The sequence below is a fragment of the Labeo rohita genome, chromosome 9 (assembly GCF_022985175.1).
Source record: "Labeo rohita strain BAU-BD-2019 chromosome 9, IGBB_LRoh.1.0, whole genome shotgun sequence".
Classification (NCBI taxonomy): domain Eukaryota; kingdom Metazoa; phylum Chordata; class Actinopteri; order Cypriniformes; family Cyprinidae; genus Labeo; species Labeo rohita.
The window spans coordinates 33,116,164-33,140,709 of NC_066877.1; the positions used below are offsets into that span (position 1 = coordinate 33,116,164).

At 32.6% G+C, this 24,546-nt stretch overlaps 1 protein-coding gene across 1 annotated transcript in view; it reads right to left on the reverse strand.

The window, feature by feature from the left end:
* ttc21b (tetratricopeptide repeat domain 21B) overlaps positions 1 to 24,546 on the reverse strand; it is a 35,509-nt gene that overhangs the window by 7,131 nt on the left and 3,832 nt on the right. Inside the window, 20 exon segments of the mRNA XM_051119189.1 lie at positions 521 to 671; positions 819 to 900; positions 1,133 to 1,243; positions 4,085 to 4,273; positions 5,543 to 5,649; positions 6,125 to 6,263; positions 6,502 to 6,612; positions 9,754 to 9,826; positions 11,066 to 11,304; positions 13,397 to 13,621; positions 13,721 to 13,878; positions 15,667 to 15,796; positions 15,940 to 16,095; positions 16,097 to 16,141; positions 16,613 to 16,710; positions 19,494 to 19,686; positions 19,914 to 20,012; positions 20,466 to 20,550; positions 22,812 to 22,969; positions 23,707 to 23,829. Coding sequence (XP_050975146.1) covers positions 521 to 671; positions 819 to 900; positions 1,133 to 1,243; positions 4,085 to 4,273; positions 5,543 to 5,649; positions 6,125 to 6,263; positions 6,502 to 6,612; positions 9,754 to 9,826; positions 11,066 to 11,304; positions 13,397 to 13,621; positions 13,721 to 13,878; positions 15,667 to 15,796; positions 15,940 to 16,095; positions 16,097 to 16,141; positions 16,613 to 16,710; positions 19,494 to 19,686; positions 19,914 to 20,012; positions 20,466 to 20,550; positions 22,812 to 22,969; positions 23,707 to 23,829 — 2,672 coding nt within the window.

Here is a 24,546-nt window from a genome sequence, read left to right on the forward strand (position 1 = left end):
AACATTATACAGAGAATTTATAGAAATTATAGAAATTAATATTTGATTTAGCAAGGATGCTTTAAATTGATCAAAAGGGATAAAGACATTTATAATGTTAAAATAAAAGATAAATGTTGTTCTTCTGAACTTTCTATTTATCAAAGAAACCTTAAAAATATTGATAGCAATTAATAATAAAAAAAAATTTTTGCAGCAGCAAATCACAGAAATAAATTACATTTTAAAATATATTCAAATAAAAAACAGTTATTTTAAATAGTAAAAATATTTCAAAATTTTACTGTGTTTGCTGTACTTTGGATCAAATAAATGCAGGCTTGGTGAGCAGAAGAGACTTCTTTAAAAAACATTAAAAATCTTATTGTCCAAGAACTTTTGACTGGTAGTGTATATATAGAAAAAATTTAATTATGATTTAATATATTAGTTTTCAATAACTAATAAGCCACTAGGGGTTCAAAAACCCAAGATCACCATCATAAAGCATAACCCTCTATTTCACATTTTATAGTCATACCACAGGTAGAGCCCTTTGCAGTAGTTGTATCCAGGCTCAAACTTGGCCCTCGTCGAGTGTTTCTCTGCCATCTCGAGGAATCTTGGAACCTCCTCCAATTTGCCAGCTCTCCGCAGCAGATCAATGAGGCGGGACAGCGTTGGGTAGTTGTCTAGGGAAAGAGATTAAATGAGTTCATTACAGCTTCCTGGTTGCTTAGGTTTCCCCTGCGGTTCATACGAGTATCTGGAAAGAAAGCCGAGGGGGCTGCTGCAACAACGGCGTAATCGTTCGAAAGGTCAGGAGATGAACGACACACCTGGTTTCCTCTCCAAGAGCTGCTGGAAGTGAAATACAGCCTGTTCATAGTCCTGCTTCCTGAACATGAGGTCTGCCATCATCTAACAAACACAGAGAAGAGATGATCACAAATTTCTTTAAGGCAAAGCTATAAGAAAAAATGCTGTAGGTGAATACGTAAGCTCTAAAAATCTATTTTTATGAAGAAAATGACAGAACTCCTCATAGAACTCTACTGTTGCACTCAAGAGGTTAACCCCGCCTCCAGATTGATCTGATTGGCCCACTGGTGTGAGGTTATGAAAGGAGAGTATCTGCTTAAGGGAAACTGACCAGTGTAGCTGACTCGTTGACCGGATCGTTCTTCAGAATGGCGCTGCACTGCTGCTGACAGGCCTCGACATCATCCAGAGTAAGATATAGCTGAGCCAGTTCCAACATCACCTGATTAAACACACCAACACACACGTTTACTTGCACAGCTGTTCATGAGGGACACTCAAACGTGTGCTGCTTTAGAAAAGAATCATTATTTTCTGTCTAAAAGCTTCACATTTTTATTTGCATGCATTTTCATTTGAATGAATTTTAATGCATGCATTCTTTAATTATGTTCAATTTATAAACAAACACAAGAAAATAAAAAAGAACTGCAAAAATGTATTCGTTGCAAGGAAAACGTCCTTGAGGCTTTCTGGGAAGAAGTCTAGGCTCATACTGCTGACATAACTACATAACAGTGTGCTACACATTACACTTTACCAGCCACATTTGACTGAATTAATGTTTTGCATGATCTTAAAAACCTTTTAAAAAATATTACTTAAAATTCTACTTTTGCATTTATGCATTTAGGACATGCTTTTAAGTCACTTTGGTTGAAAGCATCTGCTAAATGCATAAATGTAAATGTACTCGAATGCTTATGATTAGCTTTGTTGACAAATGTAAACTGTGATTAAGTGTGAATTAAAAAAATAGGAAAATAAATATATTATATACAATATTTATTTATTTTCATTTTACTTTCAATTTAATTTAAAAGTGTTTTAAGTTAATTTAAGTGTTATTTTAGTATAATTGAGGCACTATTACAATTTTTATGAATATTTTATTATTATTTATTTTTTCATTTTTATTTTAATTTATATACACTTTCATTTTAGTTTTAGTTATGTTAGTAAATTATGTTAAGCTAAACTAAAATGAGAAATATTGTCTTAGCAACTAGCTGAAAGTTTTAATTATGTTTTATTTTAGTTAACATTTACTTCAAATCACCTTTTTATAACCGTTAATTTTACTTTCAGTGTAAGTTTTGGTATATTATAATAACCCTGGTCATAACTACCCAATTTATAATATTATTTATGTATTATGTATTATATTATTTATACTGTTTTGAAATAAAGATGATTTTTGAATTTTTGTGCTTTGGTGTCAGTCTAGTTCTAAATAAAAAGAGAAAATAAACACCATTCATTTGTAAAGTGTGTACTTTAATGAATTATCCAATTTAATCCTCACCACATACAGTAGCTATTTAATATATAAAAAATATATAACAGGGTACAGATACTATAAAATTAAATTCCAGGACTTTTCAAGCACTACTTTTTTGATTTTCAAGATTGTCAATCAGAGATCTCACTTATGGTTTGATGTTTTCTACTGTTTTAGAAAAAAAAAAAAAAAAAAAAAAAACAGATTTGCGAAACCGCTCTGAAGTCCTGATCTGAAGCAAATGTTTTGTGAATCATTGCAATCACGGTTTGTGAATCATTGAATTCAAAGAATGATTCAAGATCCTGCTCTGAAGTTCTGATCTAAAGCAAAACATCCGCAAACCTGCTCCGAAATCTCGATCTGAATAATAATGCGTGAACCATCATTTCAGATCAGGACTCGGAGCGCGGATCGCAAATCATTCAATTTGTGGAATGATTCACAATACACAAAGTCCCGATCTGAATCAAATGATTCGTGAACCCTCTCCGAAGTCCTGATCTAAATCAAATGATTCATGATACACAATTTGAAATCCCGATCTGAATCAATTGATTCACAATACGCACACCGAAGTCCTGAATTGTATCAAAGGTTTAGCAAACCCGCACCTAATTTCCTATTGATTCACGAACCATCATTTCAGAACAGCACTTGGAGCACAGATTGTGAATCATTCAATTCGTGGAATGATTCAAGAACCCGCTCTGAAGTTCTAATCTAAAGCAAAAACCGCTCGCAAAGTCCTGATCTGAAAAATGATTTGTGAACCATCATTTCAGATCAATACTCAGAGCGCAGATCGCGAATCATTCCATCTGCGGAATGATTCAAAAACCCGCTCTGAAGTTGTGATCTAAAGCAAAAGGTTTGCAAGGTTTTAGATCAGGAATCGGAGCACGGATCGCAAATTATTCAATTCTATATTCAAATGATTCGCGTTGCAAGATCTGAAGTCCCAGTCTGAATCAAATGATTTGCGATATGCGATCCAATTGGAGCACTACGAAAAAGTGAATCATTTTGTGACACAATGGTTAAACTGATTCAGAGTTTCGAAAAGCTCAATTTGAAAATGAATGGCTCTTATAATTTGATCTAGTTTTGCTAGTGAATCACTTGAAATGAAAGATCAAAGTCACGAATTTGAATCAATCAGAATGGTTCCAGCGTAAATGAATCAATCAATTGATTTGGTTCATCTGTGTCTGTTTCCACATCTTCAGCCATAGTACTACAACTGGTTTAACTGGATAGTTTTGTGACGTTAACTGAAATAGGCAAAAAAAAAAAAAAAAGCACAATTTTTTTTTTTTTTTGTAATAATGTGAATTTTGCATGAAAACGTGTGCTTATTGAAGAATATCTACATTGTCTTATCATATTCAAGCACTTTTCAAGTACCTATTCAGGTTTATTGCTATTTTTAAGTGCTTTGAAAGTCTTAAATTTCAAAAAGTCAAATTTAGCACTTTAAGCACCTTGTACGAACCCTAAAATTAGCTATTTAATACTATATAATGGAATACATATTGGAATATATATATTCCATTATACGTTTTTTCAATTCAATACCTTGTTTAATACCTGGAAGGCATTTTTAATATGGTCTATGGAAAGAGAGACAGATTTGTGACGGTTTGCAGTCAAATTCAGGCCTGTGTCGTGTTCAGATGCAGCACCACACACACAAACCGACTGACTGACGGCTCTAGGCTCGGCCGGACCGATCCAGCTGCAGAGGAACACACTGGACTCACTGATCCGGCCCACACTGACCTTGCTGTCACTTTCACAGTACACAAGCGCCTCTTTGTAGAACTTGACGGCTCGTTCGTAGCCGCGCTGGCTGCTGCAGTGTTTGGCGATTTCGGCGCAGATCTCTGCGGCGAGCTGCTTCTGTGCGGGCACCGAGTCAGGCTGCTCCATCTGAACGCGCTTTAGGACCTTCGCCTGCACATCTCTCGCCTGAGGAGGAAGAACAGTTTCATAATTCAAACAGTTGCTTTGGGCATGAAATTGAAGCAACACTTCATCTCGGAAATTTAAATTCTGTCAGCATTTTCTCACCGTCCAAAACATGTTTAGTTACTGAAAAACATACTTGGATACTACATTCAATATATTATGGGTAAATTTAGGAGGTGTGAATGTAAATTATTCCTGTGGGTTTGAAGTGATCTGTTGAATGCTTCAGAGTAGTATTACTTTAGTATTATTTGTATACTGTTCGTTTTTATAAATATTTAAAAATTAGCTTTTATTTTTATATTTGAAGTCTTAATTTTCTATTTAGTTTACATTTTAGTAATTTAGTGATTTTTCTGTTGTTTTTTTAATTGTAATTCTTAATTCTAATTCTTAATGCTTTTAATTCTAATTCTTGTTTTTTAAATTTAATTCGAAATTCTAAATTGCGTCAATTTATTTTTATTTTGAATATTTATTTTATATTTTTATATTTATTTCGTTTTAGTTTAAATGTAGTAAGTTTCAGAATAAATAAATCTGAATAAAATATAACATTTTCAATATAAAAATATTACATTTTAAATATAGTATTTGCTATTACTAAACAGCTTCAATTTACTTTTATTTTTAATATTTATTTTATATTTTCATATGTATTTAGTTTTAGTTTAAATTCACAAGTTTCAGAATAAATAAATCTAAATAAAATATTACATTTTCAATATAAAAAATATTACATTTTCAATACAAAAAAATATTACATTTTAAATATAGTATTTACAATTTCTAAATAGCTTCAATTTATTTTTTCTCTTAATATTCATCTAATATTTTTATATTTTAGTTTAGAAAAATCTTAATAAAATATTACATTTTCATATTACATAATATAACACAATATAATATAATAAAATAATACAATTTGCTTGAATATTTTCTTGACAAATAACACATGTTCCCTCTCAGTTCTCATTACCCTAAAATGTAAAAAAAACAATTAATAAATAAATAATAGACTAAAATATGGTGCACAAAAAAATGAATAAATAATTTTTCTTTTCAGTTTTAGTTTTAGTACTTTTAGTTCTTAAACTTATTTATTATTTATTTCAGGTACTTGCAAAGAACATTTCTAAAAGGTTTTACATTTAAGTTTTTTATATAGTATGAACAATATTTATTTCAGCTTTATTACTGAAAATATTTTTTAAATTATTTTAGTTAACAATAACAACACTATTTCAGAGAAAAAGACACTCGACTCACTCTCTGTAAGGACAGTAGCGCTTCATCATTTTTATTAACTTTGCTCTGGACCTTGGCGAGAAGCACAAGATAGCGACAGTCTTCTGTAAGAAGCAGCAGCTCATTCACTGAAAAATAAAGACAGAAAGACGCACCTGATCGCACTTAAAGAAAAGCAACCGCACTGTGTACTCCACAATTACTATAATTATTATTTTAATTACATTAAGCTGAACCTTTCAAACATCAATCAAAAGTGCACACCCATGTTCTCCAATGACACACCCAAAGGTCAATTTGACAATCCTTAATTAACTTGTCAGTAGTGAAACAAATAATTCAGCATTTCTAAGATGTAGCAAATATAAAAATACCCCGCAGACATGCAGTATTCCTATTGCTTAAACACACATTTCTTTTCTTATCAGACTTAAAAACTCATGTGTTTGAAGAAAGGACAAAATCTAAACAAGCACAAATCTCCACTAATCTTTTTGGAAACAGCACTTGAACAAAGCACTAATAAAAATCTTTTTTAGGGGTGACCGAAATGATGTTGCTGTTTTATAATAACAACTCCATAATTTCTGAGCTGTTTCTCACCAGGATCATGTGTGAGAGCCTCTTGCAGGACTTTTTCACAGCGTTCATACTGCCTGAGCTTCATGAGCAGGTCAGCCAAGTCATAACGCAGGAAATTCTGCTGCCCGCTCTTCAGCGCCGCCTCATAATAGTTAATTGCCTGGGAAAAGTTATATAGACAAACTGCATTCAGAAAACTACATTTTTAAAAGAGGAAAAACAAAATGCTTTTAACCAAAGCAGCTAGTTTTACTTTTACAGACAATCTCCACCAAATAAGAGACGTTTTGCATTTTAAAACAGAAATACTTCTCTCAAAATGAGCTTTTTGAAAATCCACTTTGAAAACTCATACTCTTCAGGTTTAAAAGAGATATTATTGACTCTTGTTCACTTACCTTCACATAGTTGTGAGTCTTGACAAGTGCTTTTCCAATCTTACTGGCCACAGCTCCATCTTTGGGGTTTTTCTTCAGGGCTTGTTCATACACCTCAATAGCCAGCTCTGGCTGTCAGCAAACGACATTATTTTCATATATAAGCACCAAAGTAATGACAAAAACAAATATGGCCATCTGAAAGTGAAGGACTCATCAGGACCCACATTTACATATTTATAACAGTATATACACACACTGACCAAAATTGTAAATGCAACACTTTTGTTTTTGCCCACATTTTTCATGAGCTGAACTCAAAGATCTAAGACTTTTTCTGTGTACTAGGATTGTACTGTAAAAGCCTATTTCTCTCAAATATTGTTCACAAATCTGTCTAAATCTGTGTTAGTGAGCACTTCTCCTTTGCCGAGATAATCCATCCACCTCACAGGTGTGGCATACCAAGATGCTGATTAGGCAGCATGATTATTGCACAGGTGTGCCTTAGGCTGGTCACAATAAAAGGCCACTCTAAGATGTGCAGTTTTACTGTATTGGAGGGGTCCGAAAACCAGTCAGTATCTGGTGTGACCACCATTTGCCTCACGCAGTGCAACACATCTCCTTCACATAGAGTTGATCAGGTTGTTGATTGTGGCCTGTGGAATGTTGGAATGTTGGAGCCGGTATCTCTGTGCATTCAAAATGCCATTAATAAAATGCACCTGTGTTCGTTGTCCATAACATACACCTGCCCGTACCATAACCCCACTGCGACCATGGGCCACTCGGTTCACAACACTGACATCAGCAAACCGCTCACCCACACGACGCCATACACGCTGTCTGCCATCTGCTCTGTACAGTGAAAACCGGGATTCATCCGTGAAGAGAACACCTCTCCACGGTGCCAGACGACATCGAATGTGAGCATTTGCCCACTAAAGTCAGTTACAATGACAAACTGCAGTCAGGTCGAGACCCTGATGAGGACGACCAGCAGGCAGATGAGCTTCCCTGAGACAGTTTCTGACAGTTTGTGCAGAAATTCTTTGGTTATGCAAACCGATTGTTGCAGCAGCTGTCCGGGTGGCTGGTCTCAGACGATCTTGGAAGTGAAGATGCTGGATGTGAAGGTCCTGGGCTGGTGTGGTTACACGTGGTCTGCGGTTGTGAGGCTGGTTGGATGTACTGCCAAATTATCTGAAACGCCTTTGGAGACGGCTTATGGTAGAGAAATGAACATTCAATTCACAGGCAACAGCTCTGGTGGACATTCCTGCACTCAGCATGCCAACTGCACGCTCCCTCAAAACTTGCAACATCTGTGGCATTGTGCTGTGTGATAAATTGTGCTGCACATTTTAGAGTGGCCCTTTATTGTAGCCAGCCTAAGGCACACCTGTGCAATAATTATGCTGTCTAATCAGCATCTTGATATGCCACACCTGTGGATGGGTTGCCTTGGCAAAGGAGATGTGCTCACTAGTGCTCACTACCACAGATTTTGACAGATTTGTGAACAATATTTGAGAGAAACAGACCTTTTGTGTACACAGAAAAAGTCTTAGATCTTTGAGTTCAGCTCATGAAAAATGGGGGCAAATTTTGGTATATGTGTGTGTACTGTGTATATTTATTATGTATATATGAATACACACACATGCATGGATATATTTAAGAAAAATATATTATGTTAATATATTAAAATATTTATATTTAATATAATAATATGAATAAAAATATACACATGTAAACATTTTCAAAATATATACTGTATGTGTGTGTATTTATATATACACATAATAAATACACACAGTGTAAACATAAATTATGTAAACAAAAACTTTTATCTTGGATGTGATTAATCGCCATTAATCGTTTGACAGCGCTAATATAAATATATTAAGTTTAAACATTTTGGGATCAGTATGATTTCTGTTTTTAATGGCGTTTCTTATGCTTATCAAGGCTGTATTTATTTGATCCAAAATACAGAAAAAAATGTACTACTGTGAAATATTATTGCAATTTCTAATATTGGTTTCCTATTATAACATAATTTAAAATATAATTTATTTCTGTGACGCAGCACAGAATTTTCATCAGCCATTACTCCAGTCTTCCAGTCTAAAAAACTGTAATTTTGTGAAATATTATGGCAATTTAAAAAGACAATTTTCTGTTTTAATACACTTTAAAATATAATTTATTCCTGTGAAGCAAAGCTGAATTTTCAGCATCAATACTCCAGTCTTCAGTGTCACATGACCCTTCAAAAGTCATTCTAATATGCTGATTTATAATCATGTTAGAAACAGTTGTGTTGCTTAATATTTTTTGGAACCTGTGATACTTTTTTCTTTGATTGTTTGATTAATAAAAAGTTAAAAAGAATAGCATTTTTATCAATTTAACAGCTTTTAACATTTAACCTTGCTGAATAAAAGTATTAATTTCTTTAAAAAGAATTTTGAATAGTAGTGTATATTGTAAATCAAAATTTCTATTCTGAATAAACACTGTTATTTGTAAATTTTTATTTATCAAAGAATCCTGAAAAATGTATCAAATGTTCCAAAATATATTAAAAAGTGCAACTGTTTCCAACATTGATTATAAATCAGCATATTAGAATGATTTCTGAAGGATCATGTGACACTAAAGACTGGAGTAATGATGCTGAAAATTCAGCTTTGCTTCACAGGAATAAATTTGTTTTAAAAGTTAAAACAGTTATTTTAAATTGCAATAATATTTCACAAAGTTACAGGGTTTTTTTCTGTGTTTTTGATCAAACAGATACAGCCTTGAGCAGAAACTTCTTTAAAATCTTACTGATTCTAAACTAATTAAATACATTTTTCCTTCTACCTCTCATTACAATAAATAAACAACAACAAAAAAATAAAGAAATAATTATGCAAAATAGAATTTGTTGTCTTTAATTTTTTTTTTAAATGGGGGGGGGGGGGTCACCAGTGAGAACAATGAGAATTAAAGTAAAAATCAAATTTTGTAGTAATAAATTGTAATGATAAAAATGTATAAAACCTTAATGGAACCCTTTAAAGAAAGGGTTCCGGAATTTAAATGACTTTTCCAGTCAGATAAGGATTCACTGTTTACACTGTGTAGTAAATATTTGTGTGGGGACAGATGCTTACAAAAAAGCAATACATATTTGAGTCTCTAAACAAAGATCTCTGCTAACCACGAAATTCAAACACAAATGTAAACATAAGAGTAAACAACCAGAATTTCTCCCACCTCCTGAATGTTCATGTAGGCATCGCCGAGTAAGAGGAAGGTATGAGGGCTCGGCAATTTGTCCACCAAATCCCTGATGAGAACACAGATACATTAATGTTGTGTTACATGGAGTGTTTGATGATTGTTTGCACAGGTGTATCAGAGCTTGTGTTAAAGCTTGTCAACACATGTAAATAACTAACTATAGCTGCAGGGTTACTCACCTAATTATGGTATTTAAACACATCAATACAAGATTATTAAAGTACAGGTTCAGCATTCCATTTTGAACTCTTAAATAACATATTTAATAACAAAAATAGAAAATAAAATACGTTTGTACAGTATCATGATGTAAAAAAAACACCCATATACTACCAGTCAGACGTTTCTGAACAGTAAGATTTTTAACATTTTTTTTTGTCTCTTCTGCTCACCAAGCCTGCATTAATTTGATCCAAAGTACAGAAAAAAACTGTCAAATTTTGAAATATTTTTACTATTTAAAATAAATGTTTTCTATTTAAATATATTTTTTAATTTAATTTATTTCTGTGATTTCAAAGCTGAATTTTTAGCATCATTACTCCAGTCACATGATCCTTCAGAAATCATTCTAACATTTTGATTTGCTGCTCAAAAACGTATTATATTTATATAATATATAATTATATATTATTATTATTATTTTGAAAACAGCTGAGTAGAATTTTTTCAGGTTTCTTTGATGAATAGTTTAGAAGAACAGCATTTATCTGAAATAGAAATCTTTTGTAACATTATAAATGTCTTTTTGATCAATTTAAAGCATCCTTGCTAAATAAAAGAATTAAAATTATACTGACTCCAAGCTATTGAATGGTATAGTTTATAATGTTACAAAAGCTTTTTATTTAAAATAAATGCTGATCTTTGGAACTTTCTATTCAACAAAGAATCCTTAAAAAAAATGTACTCAGCTTTTTTAAAATATTGACAATAATAATAATAATAATAAATCTTATCAGAATATTAGAATGATTTCTGAAAAGTCATGTGACACTAATGTCTGTAGTAATGATGCTAAAAAAAATTAGGTTTGATCACATTTTAAAATATATTTAAATAGAAAGCAGTTATTTTAAACTAGTAAAAATATTTCATAATATTACTGCTTTTGGATCAAATAAATGAAGCCTTGGTGAGCAGAAGAGACTTCTTTAAAAAACATTAAAAATCTTACTGTCCAAAAACTTTTGACTGGTAGTGTATACTGTGAAAAACATATTCTATAAGCTATAATACATGAAGTTAATATTATGAGTAAATTTGACATATGAAAGTGCATCACCTGTAGCAGCTCACATAAAGCCGTTTCTCTTTCCTGTGGTTCAGGTAGATGTCTGCCATTTTTTCTTTGGCCTGTATGTAGTAGGGCTGCTCTGGTGTGATGTTTCTGAGCATGCTCAGTGCCAGCTCTGTATCTCCTCGCATTAGCGCGAGGTCCGCATTGGCGATAGTGACTCGAAGCTCCTCTGGAGTGCCCGTAAACTCATTTATGGCATCCTGCATCACTTTAGCTGCCTCGTGCTGGAAGTCAAGGCAACTTTTAACCCCAGAAACTGAACACTAGCAAAATAATATTGATTTGACTACAGCACTTACAGACAACAGACTACAACAACACAAACAAACCAGACAATTTAAAATTATTTAATAAAGGAATAGTTCACCCACAAAATAAAGATTTGCTAACATTTTACTCACCCTCAGATTAGCCAAGTTGTAGATGAGTTTGCTTTGTCATCAGAACAGATTTGGAGAAATGAAGCATTTGATCACTTGCTCACCAATGGATCCTCTGCAGTGAATGGGTGCCGTCAGAATGAAAGTCCAAACAGCTGATAAAAACATCACAATAATCCACAAGTAATCCACACCACTCCAGTCCATCAATTAATGTCTTCAAAAGCAAAAATCTGCATGTTTGTAAGAAACAAATCCATCATCTCATCTGAATTTGGAGAGAACTATTCACAGATCAATCACTGTTTACAAGCGAAAATAGTCCAAAACAGTTCCAGACAAATATGTGGGTGGATTTAGATGTGAGAGAACAACAGGGGATGGACTTTTTCACTGGAGGAAGCATCATTATAAATGATGGACTCGTTTTTTGGCCAGAAGCAATGGTTTAAAGCCAAAATGCTTCTATAATGGACTTGTTTCTTACAAACATGCAGCTTTTAACTTTTCAAGACATTAGTTGATGGCAGGGCTCTACGGTTACTTTTCTTTTTAGGAGCACATTCAACATTTTAGGAGCACCTGCTAATCAATAATCAAAAATTTGCCTACCCATTACGAGGTGATATCTGACTCTTCGAAAGTGATTTACAGGGAAATTTTGTTTTTACCTTTGTAATGGCTTCTTTCCTAACTTTATTAAAAGTATGTCTTCTTTTATGTAATTTTTTAAAATTATATTTTAGAAGCTTTTTAAAATTTCTAATTAAAACAGCAGAATAAGAACAAGTATAATAATAAGTAACCAATCAAATGAAATCAGTATTAAAATTAATTTGTACTACAGAAGTGGCACAGAAGAACAAAAATTGGCTTGTAGGTGTATTTTTTTAATGTTTAATGAGGCTCAGAGGTGGCATGAGTGCAATCAAATTCATAAATCCATGTTGAGATTATTGTTTTAAATATAAAATTTTGAATATATAAATATTAAATTATTTAAATAACAGAAAAGATAGTTTTAAAATGAAACTAAAACTGCCAGTGGGTGGTGGAAAAGTCACTGATTTAATTACTGAATCATTCATTCATTAGATTCTTTCGAATGGCTGATTCAGTGTCTTCATGAATGCAAAATTGAAACAGTGACTCACTAGATTCGTTTAAAAATGTTTATTCATAAACGAAACACCGCTGTGTTTGAATGGAGATGTGCAGCGGCTCACTTGTGACTTGTTTCAAATTTTTTTGACGATAAAATAGAGCAAAGTCAGATCTAGTCAGACGATGTAAGTCACTTAATATTAACTTCACGTTTAACTGTTGTATTAAATCAGTAACTCATTTACAAACTACCTTAAAAATCATTAAAAGCTGTCACTCATCTTAGTTCATCACGATCTCACAAAGTTCCGTTATAATCAACGAAGCTCTCTATACTGCACAGTGAATCTCTTATTTACACTCTTTACACTTTGTTTATGAAAGGGTTCGTGAGATATGTCTCAACTTAACGTTACAAAAACACGTAGAAACCTTTGAAGATCCCCTCAGCGCAAACACAAATATGCTGATCAGGTCAGTTGCACTGGTGCTCCTAAATATTTTTCAGTCACACGCAGTAGTTTTGAGTCGTAAATGCTACTGAAATGGTCGCACTGTAGAGCCCTGGATGGACTTGAGTGGTGTAGATTTCTTGTGGATTATTGTGATGTTTTCATCAGCTGTTTGGACTCTCATTCTAACGGCATCCATTCACTGCAGAGGATCCATTGGTGAGCAAGTAATGTAATGCTAAATTCCTCCAAATCTGACAAATAAACAATCTCATCTACATGTTGGACGACCTGAGATTAAGTACATTTTCAACACATTTTTATTTTTGGGTGAACTTCTTCTTTGGGTGAATAAAACAGTTTGAATTTTAACCGCTAACCTGTTCTCCATTGAGCCACAAAGCCTCGGCTAGTTCCAGGAACACAGATACGCAGTCAGCCGAACTGAGTTCAACTCTCTTACTCTGTCTTTTGGTTGAGGAGCCCGTTCTCTTCACGGCACACAGACTCATGGCCATCTGCAACGTCTGAATGGCCTCCTGAAGCTGCCCCATCTTCCTCTGAGCCTGAGCTTTAATCAGGTGATAAAGAGGATGCTCGCGGATCTGAGCACAAATAAATCACATATTGAGTCCCATCAGATCAATACATTTAAACTGGCTTCCCTCTGCAGTTCAAGATTGCTGGCAGTGATGTTGTCTCACCTCAAAGTTGTGGCTGAGGCAGAGTTCTAGAGATTGGGAGGAGAGCTTGAAGTTACCCTGAATGAGATGGATCTGAGCCATGAGGAGATGGGCGTCAGCATGGGCCGGGTTCTGATCCAAACAGTGCTGCAGGCTGCTCTGGGCCGCCTCGATATCTCCTGTAGGTGGACAACATATGAAGAGAGCACAAACTTGGCTAACTGGATGAATTGGCAAAAAATAAAAGTAGAAAATAAGAAATTATATCTTGCATATTTTTACATTGTAACATTATTATCTGCATATCTGCAATGTTTTTTTTATTAATTTTTACATAGTTTTTTTTTTTTTTTTTTTTTTTTACTTCAGAGCATTTTAATTACAGTAAAATCATTATTTTCAATTTAAATTTACACTATAGTACAATAAAGGTTTTATAAAGTACTTTGCATTTTTTCCTATTACAGTAATGAGAACTTTTTTTTAATAAGACTCTTGGAAGACTAAGAATGCTTATTTGTCATGAAATAATGTCACAATGCAAAGTCACAATCATTTTCTTTTTGCAAAATATAGCTTCATTTTTTCTTATTTCTCCATTTGATTTTGAGATTAAATACTACACTACTAATCAAAAGTTTTTGAACAGTAAGATTTTTAATGTTTTTTAAAGAAGCCTCTTCTGCTCACCAAGCCTGCACTTATTTGACCCAAAGTACAGCAAAAACAGTAACATTTTGAAATATTTTCACTATTTAAAATAACTGTTTTCTATTTGAATATATTTTAAAATGTAATTTATTTCTGTGATCAAAGCTAAATTTTCAGCATCATTACTCCAGTCTTCAGTGTCACATGATCCTTCAGAAATCAATGTAATATATTATAATATGTAATACATTATTATTATTAGCAATATTTAAAACAGTTTAATAAATTTTTGTCAGGATTCTTTGATGAATAGAAAGATCCAAAGATCAGCATTTATCTGAAATAAAAAGCTTTTGTAACATACTAATAACACTATACAATTCAAAACCTTGGAGTCAGTATTTTTGGGGGGAAAGAAATTACAGAAATTAATACTTTTATTTAGCAAGGATGCTTTAAATTGATCAAAAATGATTATAAAGACACTTATAATGTTACAAAATATGTCTATTTCAGATAAATGCTGTTCTTCTGAATTTTCTATTCATCAAAGAAACCTAAAAAAAAACCTACTCAGCTGTTTTTTAAAATAATAATAATAATAATAATAATAATAATAATAATAATAAATGTCTTTTTTTGTACAGCAAATGAGAATATTAGAATGATTTCTGAAGGGCCATGTGACTGGAGTAATGATGCTTAAAATTCAGCATTGAAGTCACAGGAATAAATTACATTTTAACATATATTTAAATAGAAAACAGTTATTTTAAATAGTGAATATATTTCAAGATTTTACTGTTTTTGCTGTACTTTGGATCAAATAAACGCAGGCTTGGTGAGCAGAAGAGACTTCTCTAAAAAACATTAAAAAATTCGAAAACTTTTGACTGGTAGTTTACCTGGAAGCAGTGTTATTATACAGTAGTAGTTAACTAAAACTTAAACTAAAAGCATTAAAAAAATGTGTCACTCAAAATAAAATAAAATAAAATAAAATAAAAAGCACAATTAAAAAAAAAACATTTCTCATATAAATTTTACATAAACTTTATGTACTAAAACTGAAATAAAAATGTATAAAAACTATATAGACATATTAGAAAAAAAAAACAATAAAAATTTCAAAAACATACTGAAAAATACTTCACACTAAAACTAATCTAAACCTAAAATGAAAACATAAAATATAAACAAATAACAGATTTTAAATATAAAATTGCATCTCAGTGATACTGAAATAACACTACCTGGAAATGAGACGATGTTATGACATTTGATTTCAAAAAAATATCACTCAGACATGCACACACCTGACTGAAATCGGACTTTGGCCATTAAAAACACAGCCTGCAGCAGTCCAGGCACTACTTTGACCACCGTGTCCAGCACAGATGCGCAGTGCTGCAATTGAGGTGCAAGGGGCTGACCTGGAGCTGGAGCCTGCAGTGAAAACAACATCAGTCAATCCACTACAGGAGCAATGTCCATCAAGACAGACTCAGAATTAAAGACAGCTGCTAAGATGTTGTTAGGCAGCATATAGTGTGTTGATTGTTTGCTAAGCAGTGCATGGGAGGGAAGACCTTGGCAGGAGACAGCGCGAGGTATTCCTTGGCGATCTCGAGCAGGAAGTCAGGGTTGAGCTTCTCAAAGTATTCAACACTGAGAGGCAAACCCTGCAGGGCGGAAAAGTGCGTGTCCACCGTGTCGTTCAACAGATTGGTCGCCTCGTCTGGGGGGGCGACGCTTTTTCACAGCCAACAGCGCCCGCAGATACAACAGCTCCTAACACACACAAAACACACAGGTTAAGCAAACCTTAAAGACGATTCTGTTTTTCATTATGCGAATTAATCACTAATGTTTAATTCCTCAGGCAAAGATTAAAAAAAAAAGAAGTTTTGTTTTTGTTGTATGTCTGTTTCTCTATAAATACAACGTGGCAGCTGTTTTTCGCTAAGCAGATGTGCATGTTTGTTTAAGTGTGTGCTAAACCGCCCAGACGAGAGTCTCGGTTTGTGTAAACAGGCCCTGTTACACACTGTGGACGACTTCATGGGTAAACACAGCGTAAGTGGATTAATAAACCAGATCACTGTTGAAACCAAATCACATTTTTTTGAATACAAAAACACTTTTTTTATCTTTCACTTAATTCAGTGGAACTATTCTGGAAAGAGTCTCTAAAATATTGTTTGAGAGCTCACATGGGTTTTTTTTAAAGAAACATAGTAGGTCATTTAAATGGTTTCTCACTCCTGATTTGCCAATGGACTGCTGGATCTCTGTTAGAAACTCCAGCTGCTGTTCTGCATCCTCTATATGTCCCTCCATCAGCTGACACCTGATGATACCTGCACAAACACAGCAATACACAAACAATAAACCAAAGACAGACTGGCTTAATGCTCTTTTTAGTAATGCACTTTGTAGGACGCCTAAGTTTACTTCACCACATTACTAATAAATCCTAATCTAATCATGACAAACTATACATTCTTGGAAAGGTCTAAGACTCTGAAATAGATATTTTACCATATTTTTGTGTTACAAATTGTGTAGGAAAATTAATAGATTAATATATGTCAAGAGTGCAACTTAAAAAAAATCTACATCATAACATGAGTTCTGACCTTTGTCACAAAAGACTTTCTTCGTTGCCTTTGTCCCTATCACGTTTTAGAAATCATACGAAATTATATATCAGTTCAAAACTTAAAATCTCAAAATTCATCCTTTGAAAGGCATTTGAAAATCAGACATTGCATTACCACGGAAAATGTACATTTAAATCATATTACAAAATGTTTTCATTCATAAATTATAAAAATTTAAGTCTGGATAGTGCATTTTTACGCCTGTGTTCAAAAATGGGAGTGACAGTTAAAGGGTTAAACATAAAAAAAAATACATCATGGCGTAATTTTACTATAATTTATACACTATTATAGTATTTATAAATATTGAAATTAGCTTTTTTATATTTTCAATTTGTTTTAGTCATTTTATATAGTTTTTTTGTAATATTTCTATTTAGCTTTAATTTTTTTATTTTAGTTTTAGTAATTCACTTATTCATAATCAACTTATTTATTAAATTTAGTTTGTTTTAAATGTTAGGTTTTCATCTGATATTTATATTTTATTTTATATTATATCAAATTTATTTCAAATATCCAAAAGGATTTTTAATAGTTTAATAGTTTTAGTTAACAATCAAACTACTGATCCTAGACAACATTTTTCCCAGATTTAGTTCTTTAGTGTAACTGTAGACTGTTTACAATTGCGACGTTGAAAATGAATATAAACCAGTCATAAGAGTCAATTATTTTAAATTGAGATTTACACATCATCTGAAAGCTAAATAAATAAGCTTTCCATTGATGTATAGTTTGTTAGGACCATGTTTGTCTGAGATACAACTATGTGAAAAGCTGGAATCTGAGGGTGCAAAAAGGAAAAAAAAATAAATAAATATTGGGAAATTTGCTTTTAAAGTTGTCTAAATTAAGTTTTTAGCCATGCATATTACTAATTAAAAATTAAGTTTTCATATTTACGGTAGGAAATTTACTAAACATCTTCATGAAACATGATCTTTACTTAATATCCTGATGATTTTTGCCATAAAAGAAAAAACGATAATTTTGACACATACAATATATTGTTGGCTATTGCTACAAATATACCCGTGCTACTTATGACTGGTTTTGTCTATGGACTGCTATTCATTATTCAGTATATAGCTACAGATATCGATGATGAAAAAAACTTCTTTTTTTTTCCATATGTAGTTAATTAGTGTAACTGTAGGCGATTTACAATTGCCACTTCGCACATTAATATAAAATATGAGACCCTGGACCACAAAACATAATAGTCATAAGAGTCAATTTTTTTAAATTGAGATTCATACATCATTTGAAAGCTTAAATAAGCTTTCCATTGATGTATAGTTTGTCAGGGTAGGACAATATTTGGCCGAGATACAGCTATTGAACGAAAATGTGTGAACATTTTGAATCTGAGTGTGCAAAAAATTGTACATTTATCATTTTGACCCATACAATGTATTTTTGGCTATTGCTACAAATATACCTGTGTTACTTAAAGGAGAAGTCCACTTCCAAAACAAAGATTCACCCCCTTGTCATCCAAGATGTTCATGTCTTTCTTTCTTCAGTCGTAAAGAAATCATGTTTTTTGAGGAAAACATTTCAGCATTTTTCTCCATATAATGGACTGATATGGTGCCCCGATTTTGAACTTCCAAAATTCAGTTTAAATGAGGCTTGAGGAAACGATCCCAAATGCGGTTGTAAACGATACCAGCCGAGGAAGAAGGGTCTTATCTAGCGAAACGATCGGTTATTTTCATAAAAATAATACAATTTATATACTTTTAAATGCCATACTCTGCCTGAACTGTTTTTGTTCCGGTTCATGACAGTTATGTCATAAAAAACTCCCATCTCATGTTCTCCCTCAACTTCCCTCAAAATCACCCTATATCGCTGTTTTACCTTTTTTGTTAAGGGTGTTTGATCTTCTTTGCATGTTCACTTTGTAAAGATTGTGTCGGCACTTCTGCAGCGATGTAGGATGATTTTGAAATTATTTTTGAAGTTGAGGGAGAAAATATGATTGGAGTTTTTCGACATAGAATACACCAAGTTCAGGCAGAGTAAGACAAGACGAGCATTTAAGATTAAAAAAGATTTAAATTGTATTTTTTAAAATGAAAATAACCGATAGTTTCGCTAGATAAGACCCTTCTTCTTCAGCTGGGATTGTTTACAACCACATTTGGGATTGTTTGAAGCCGCATTTAAACTGCATTTTGGAAGTTCAAAATCGGGGCACCATATCAGTCCATTATATGGAGAAAAATCCAGAAATGTTTTCCTCAAAAAACAATTTCTTTACAACTGAATAAAGAAAGACATGAACATTTTGGATGACAAGGGGGTGAGCACATTATATGTGAATCCCTGTTTTGGAAGTTCCCCTTTAAGACTGGTTTTGTGGTCACAGATGTGCATTTACTGGCATTTTACAAAGACTTTGAATGTGACTCGTGCATCATCATTTATTTGATAAGCACTCTTTTCTTTGGCTTTCAAACTGCTCTCACCTATCAAAGCGGAGACACTGCTCTCATCGAGAGTCATTGCTGTCTTGTACCATTTCATGGCCTCTTTCACCCTGCCCAGCAGAACCAGCTGGTAGCCCATCTCTGTGGCCAGCTCAGAGTCGCTCGAGGCCTGTGAAAACGCCCGCTCCACCATCCTGTGAGTGTGCTGAAGGACCTTCTCCGCTCTTCCACACTGCAGAGTGATCAGACATTCACATCATCACATCTATCTGCAGCATCATTTCTTTCATAAAACAGCAGCTTATCAAATCATGTTATTTCCTGTGCAGTATTGTTTAACATTTCACATTTATATAACAGCATGTGGCAAATCCAGCTAGTCTCTAATTCTAATCTTCAGGTTCAAATGAATTTTAAGTTGTGATGACATTAATCTGTGTGTGCATGGATGAGAATTACCACTCGAGTGAATGCTAAAGACATCCTGTAGAAGAGCTCAGGATTGTTCGGTTCTTGAATGTCCAGATTACTGATCAGATTTGATAGTTGATTTACACACTGAAAAAAGAAAGAAAATGAATGAGATCATTTAAAAAGAGAGAGAGAGAAAACTATATATAAAGTCTCTTTATGCTCACCAAGGCTGCATTTATTTAATCAAAAATATAGTAAAACGGTAACGAATTATTTCTACAATTCAAAATGTAATTTACTTCTGTGACCACAGCTGAATTTTCAGCATCATTACTCCAGTCTTCAGTGTCACAGGATCCTTCAGAAATCTGATTTTCTGCTTAAAAAACATGTCTGATTATTATCAATAACTATGATATTAGATCTCTTGAGAGCAATAGCATTATTCATTGAAGGAGTTATGCCAGGTAGAAGTGTAATAACTCAAAATCTTGTGACACGCTTTTCATTTGCGATCCACAGACTATCTGACCCCATAATAAATGACATTTCTGGTATTTAACCTGAGTAAACACACATATGTTTGTAATGTCACACCTCTCCAACATCTCCTTCCCTGCAGAGAGAGTGCAGCGCCAGCATCCTCAGAGCCTCCAGATTATTTTTATCTCGCTGGAGAAGCCTGAAGTTGAAAAGATAAAAGAATGAGGAAATTAAAACCAAAAAGTCTGTTGATATGCAAAACGGATGTTCTGAGACATGCACTTATGTCTTTGCACAAAGCAAATATGGCAAATATTATATATTTTCAATATCAATAATAAACATGACTTTATTTTGTGACAAACACCACATTTTTTCTTCACCACAACTGTTTATTGTTAATGTTAATGTTTATTTTAGGGACACTTTTTAGTAACTCACACATCATCTGCTCTATCCTATTGAAGTCCGTTTCCGCCACAGAAAATTTTTTAAAAAGGTAACTGTGACTTTTTATTTCACAATTCTGACTTTTATCCTCACAACTGCAAGTTTATATTTTTCAGAGTTCACAAAAAGTTCACAAAAGTGTCAGAATTGTGAGTTTGAATCACGCAATTCTGAGACAAAAAACAATTGCCAGTTTATATCTCACAATTCTGACTTTCTCAGATTCTGATTTTTGAGTTTGAATCACGCAATTCTAAGGAAAAAAAAAATCACATTTCTGAGATACAAACTTACAATTCTGACTTTTTTTCTAAGAACTGTGTTTGTATCTCGCAGTTCTGACTTTTTTTTGTGATTACGAGTTTAGATTTTGTTTATATCCAGCAATTCTGATTTATTTATTTATTTTTTTTTTTTTTGCAATTCTGACTTTAAAGCTCACAATTGCAAGTTCATATCTCGGAATTCTGACTTTCTTTCACGCAATTGCAAGTCTATATCCCACAATTCTGACTTTTTCTTGTAATTCTGACTTTATAACTTACAATTGCAAGTTCATATCTTGCAATTCTGACTTTATTATTCTCATTTGCAAGTTCATTTCTCACAGTTTTGATAAAAAAAAAAAGTCAGAATTGCGAGTTTATATCACATACTTCTGAGGGTAAAAAATAATTGCCAGTTTAATTGCTATATCCTGCAATTCTGACTTTTTTTTCTCACAATTCTGACTTTATAACTCACAATTATGAGTTTATATCATGACATTCTGAAAAAAATAATTGGCAGTTTATATCTCGCAATTCTGACTTTATTTCTCGCAATTGCAAGTTTATATCCCACAATTCAGACTTTTTTCTTGTAATTCTGACTTTATAACTTACAATTGCGAGTTTATTTCTCACCGTTCTGACAAAAAAAAAAAAAAAAGTCAGAATTGCAAGTTTATATCACATACTTATGAGGGAAAAAATAATTGCCAGTTTATATCTTGCAATTCTGACTTCATTTCTCAGAAATGCAAGTTTATATCTGGCAATTCTGACTTTATTACTCGCATTTGCAAGTTTATTTCTCACAAGTCAGAATTGTGAGTTTATATCATACAATTTAAAAAAAAAAAAAGGCAGAATTCCGACAAAAGAGTTCAAAATTACGAGAAAATTGCAATTACCAATTGCAATTAAACCTTTTTTATTTTTTTATTCAGTGGCAGACACGGGCTTCCATACTACTATTCAGACAGATGTGTGTGTGATCAGTTTTTACTGCAGAAGAATTTTATTATACTGCATTTTCATGTTAAAGAACTAAAATTTTGACAGTTTAAACGGTCGATTTTAAAGAAGCAATTCAAAGTGATTCAATTCAGCTGTTTGTTTGGATCATCACAGCAGTTCCTGCATATTTTTTAAAAAATATATGTAGGTGAACATTGTTGTGTATTACTATTTATTGCTTTATTCATGCATGTAAATGCAAATTATTAAATACTTTTTTCCTTATGTACATTTAGTGGAAAACAGTGTGGGAAACATGCCTTGATTATTTGAATGACACTTTGTTACAAGTATGTTATTTCTTGCATTATTATTATTATTTTTTATCTCTAATAAATGTTTAGTACATTACAGTCCCTCTGATTCACAAAATGTCCATCTTTTAAGCAATTTTAGAGCAAATACTGTATACACAGTAGCTTGAATAACCATAATCCAGCTCCACCTGAGAGAACTGGTTTTCACACAGACCCTCTGAGGTTTCGCCGTGGAGTTCATATGGCTCTTAGTGATCAGTCTAAAAGGCTGTTCATTCAGTCGCTCACTGGCCCTCATCCAACAGGGAAAGAGAAACAATGATCCTTTCTATACAAATCCATGGAATCACATCTAATTTCCATTTGCACTTGAATGCAGCTCACTTCTGAAAGTCTTTGAGAGCTTTTAGAGTGCATTTATGTATTTAAAAGCCTGAACAAATATCACTTAAACCTTTAAGTAAAAGCTTTACCTCTGAGCTGCATCTACAGTTTGCTCCCAGTCCTGTAGAGTCAACAGCAGCTTCATCTTCTTGACCAGGGCGGGTAGAAAGGACGGGTAACTCGCAATCACCTGGTTGATGGTCTCTAAAGCACCAGAATAATTCTGACGAAATTCATAATAATGTACCTGACGGAAAGACACAATCAGAGCATAACAAAACAAATCTTTTTGTTATTTATGCACAGTGCAGTTTTTAATATTCTTTTGATTGTCATGAAAATAATTTAACATGGCAAGAAAAGTCATTTTCATTTTCTATAATATAATTTTTCATGTTTTTTTTTTTTTATATTTTTTAGATGAAATGTAGTCTAGATATGAAATTTCATTTCAATGCATATCAGCTTATTATTTAACGCTTTACTGTTAGTTTTGATTTAAAAAAAGTATTATGATGTAAATGTAATAAAAATGTGCACAAAAAATGTGCATCTTACTGGCGAACATCAGTCAGGACATTTGGAACCGTCTCATAAGTAGCACGGCTATATTTATAGCAATAGCCAAAAATACATTGTATGGGTCAAAATTATCAATTTTTCTTTAATGCCAAAAATCATTAGGATATTAAGTAAAGATCATGTTCCATAAAGATATTTTGTAAATTTCCTACTGTAAATATATCAAAACTTTTTGATTTAGTAATATGCATTGCTAAGAACTTAATTTGACAAACTTAAAAGGTGATTTTCTCAATATTTAGATTTTTTTGCACCCTCAGATTCCAGATTTTCAAATAGTTGTATCTCAGCCAAATATTGTCATATATCTATGAAAAGCATATTTATTCAGCTTTCAGACGCAGTATATATTTCTGTTTGCTAAATTATTAAACGGTGATAGAAATAGAGAAATAGAGTTACCTTCCCCATCAGAGCAAAAATGTCACTTTTCTCCTTCAGTGCCTCGTCAAAATATTTTCCAGACTTCTTTGCATAAGCATCTTTATTCGATCGCAGATCAATCCAACCTTTCAGTACAATTCCCTACAAAACAACAATGATCCCAAATATTATACACAGCAAAATGCACATATTTTCGTATAATTGAGATACTATTATAGTTTTTAATAATATTTTGAATTTGTTTTTATATTTTATGTTTTCATTGTCATTTTAGTTACTTTTTTTAGTAATTATGTTGTTTACATTTTGTTGTTTTTGTTGTTTTTTTTAAATATGTCTATATAGTTTCTATTATTTTTTTATTTCAGTTTTAGGATTAGTTTTTTTTTTAGTTACTTTAATACATTAAACTAAGCTAACTATATAAAGATGATAAATGTCACCTTACCATCTAATATTTTAGATATAAAATATAAAAATTAAAAAATTAAGATAAACAAGGTAACATATACAATCAAATCAAAAATTATTCAAACACCAGATATAATTGTTGATATTTTTTTTTACTAGTGGGTGCAGGACACTATAGTTCATTTATGTAAGTCAGGATAGCAAAGTAAAATAAATAGTGACATACTATAACCAAAAATGCTTCATACCTTGGACTACCAGTAAAATGTATAAAAATTTGGGACCAAAAATTTGATTTGACACTTCGACCTGACTATGTTTTGTTACATACCTTTCTATCAAAGTTAGCTGACATTATCAAGCTGAATTTGTTCTGACAGAGTTTAACTCTGAGTTCTTGTCTCATTTTATTACCATTTTCTAAACTATAGCAAATAAACTGTGATA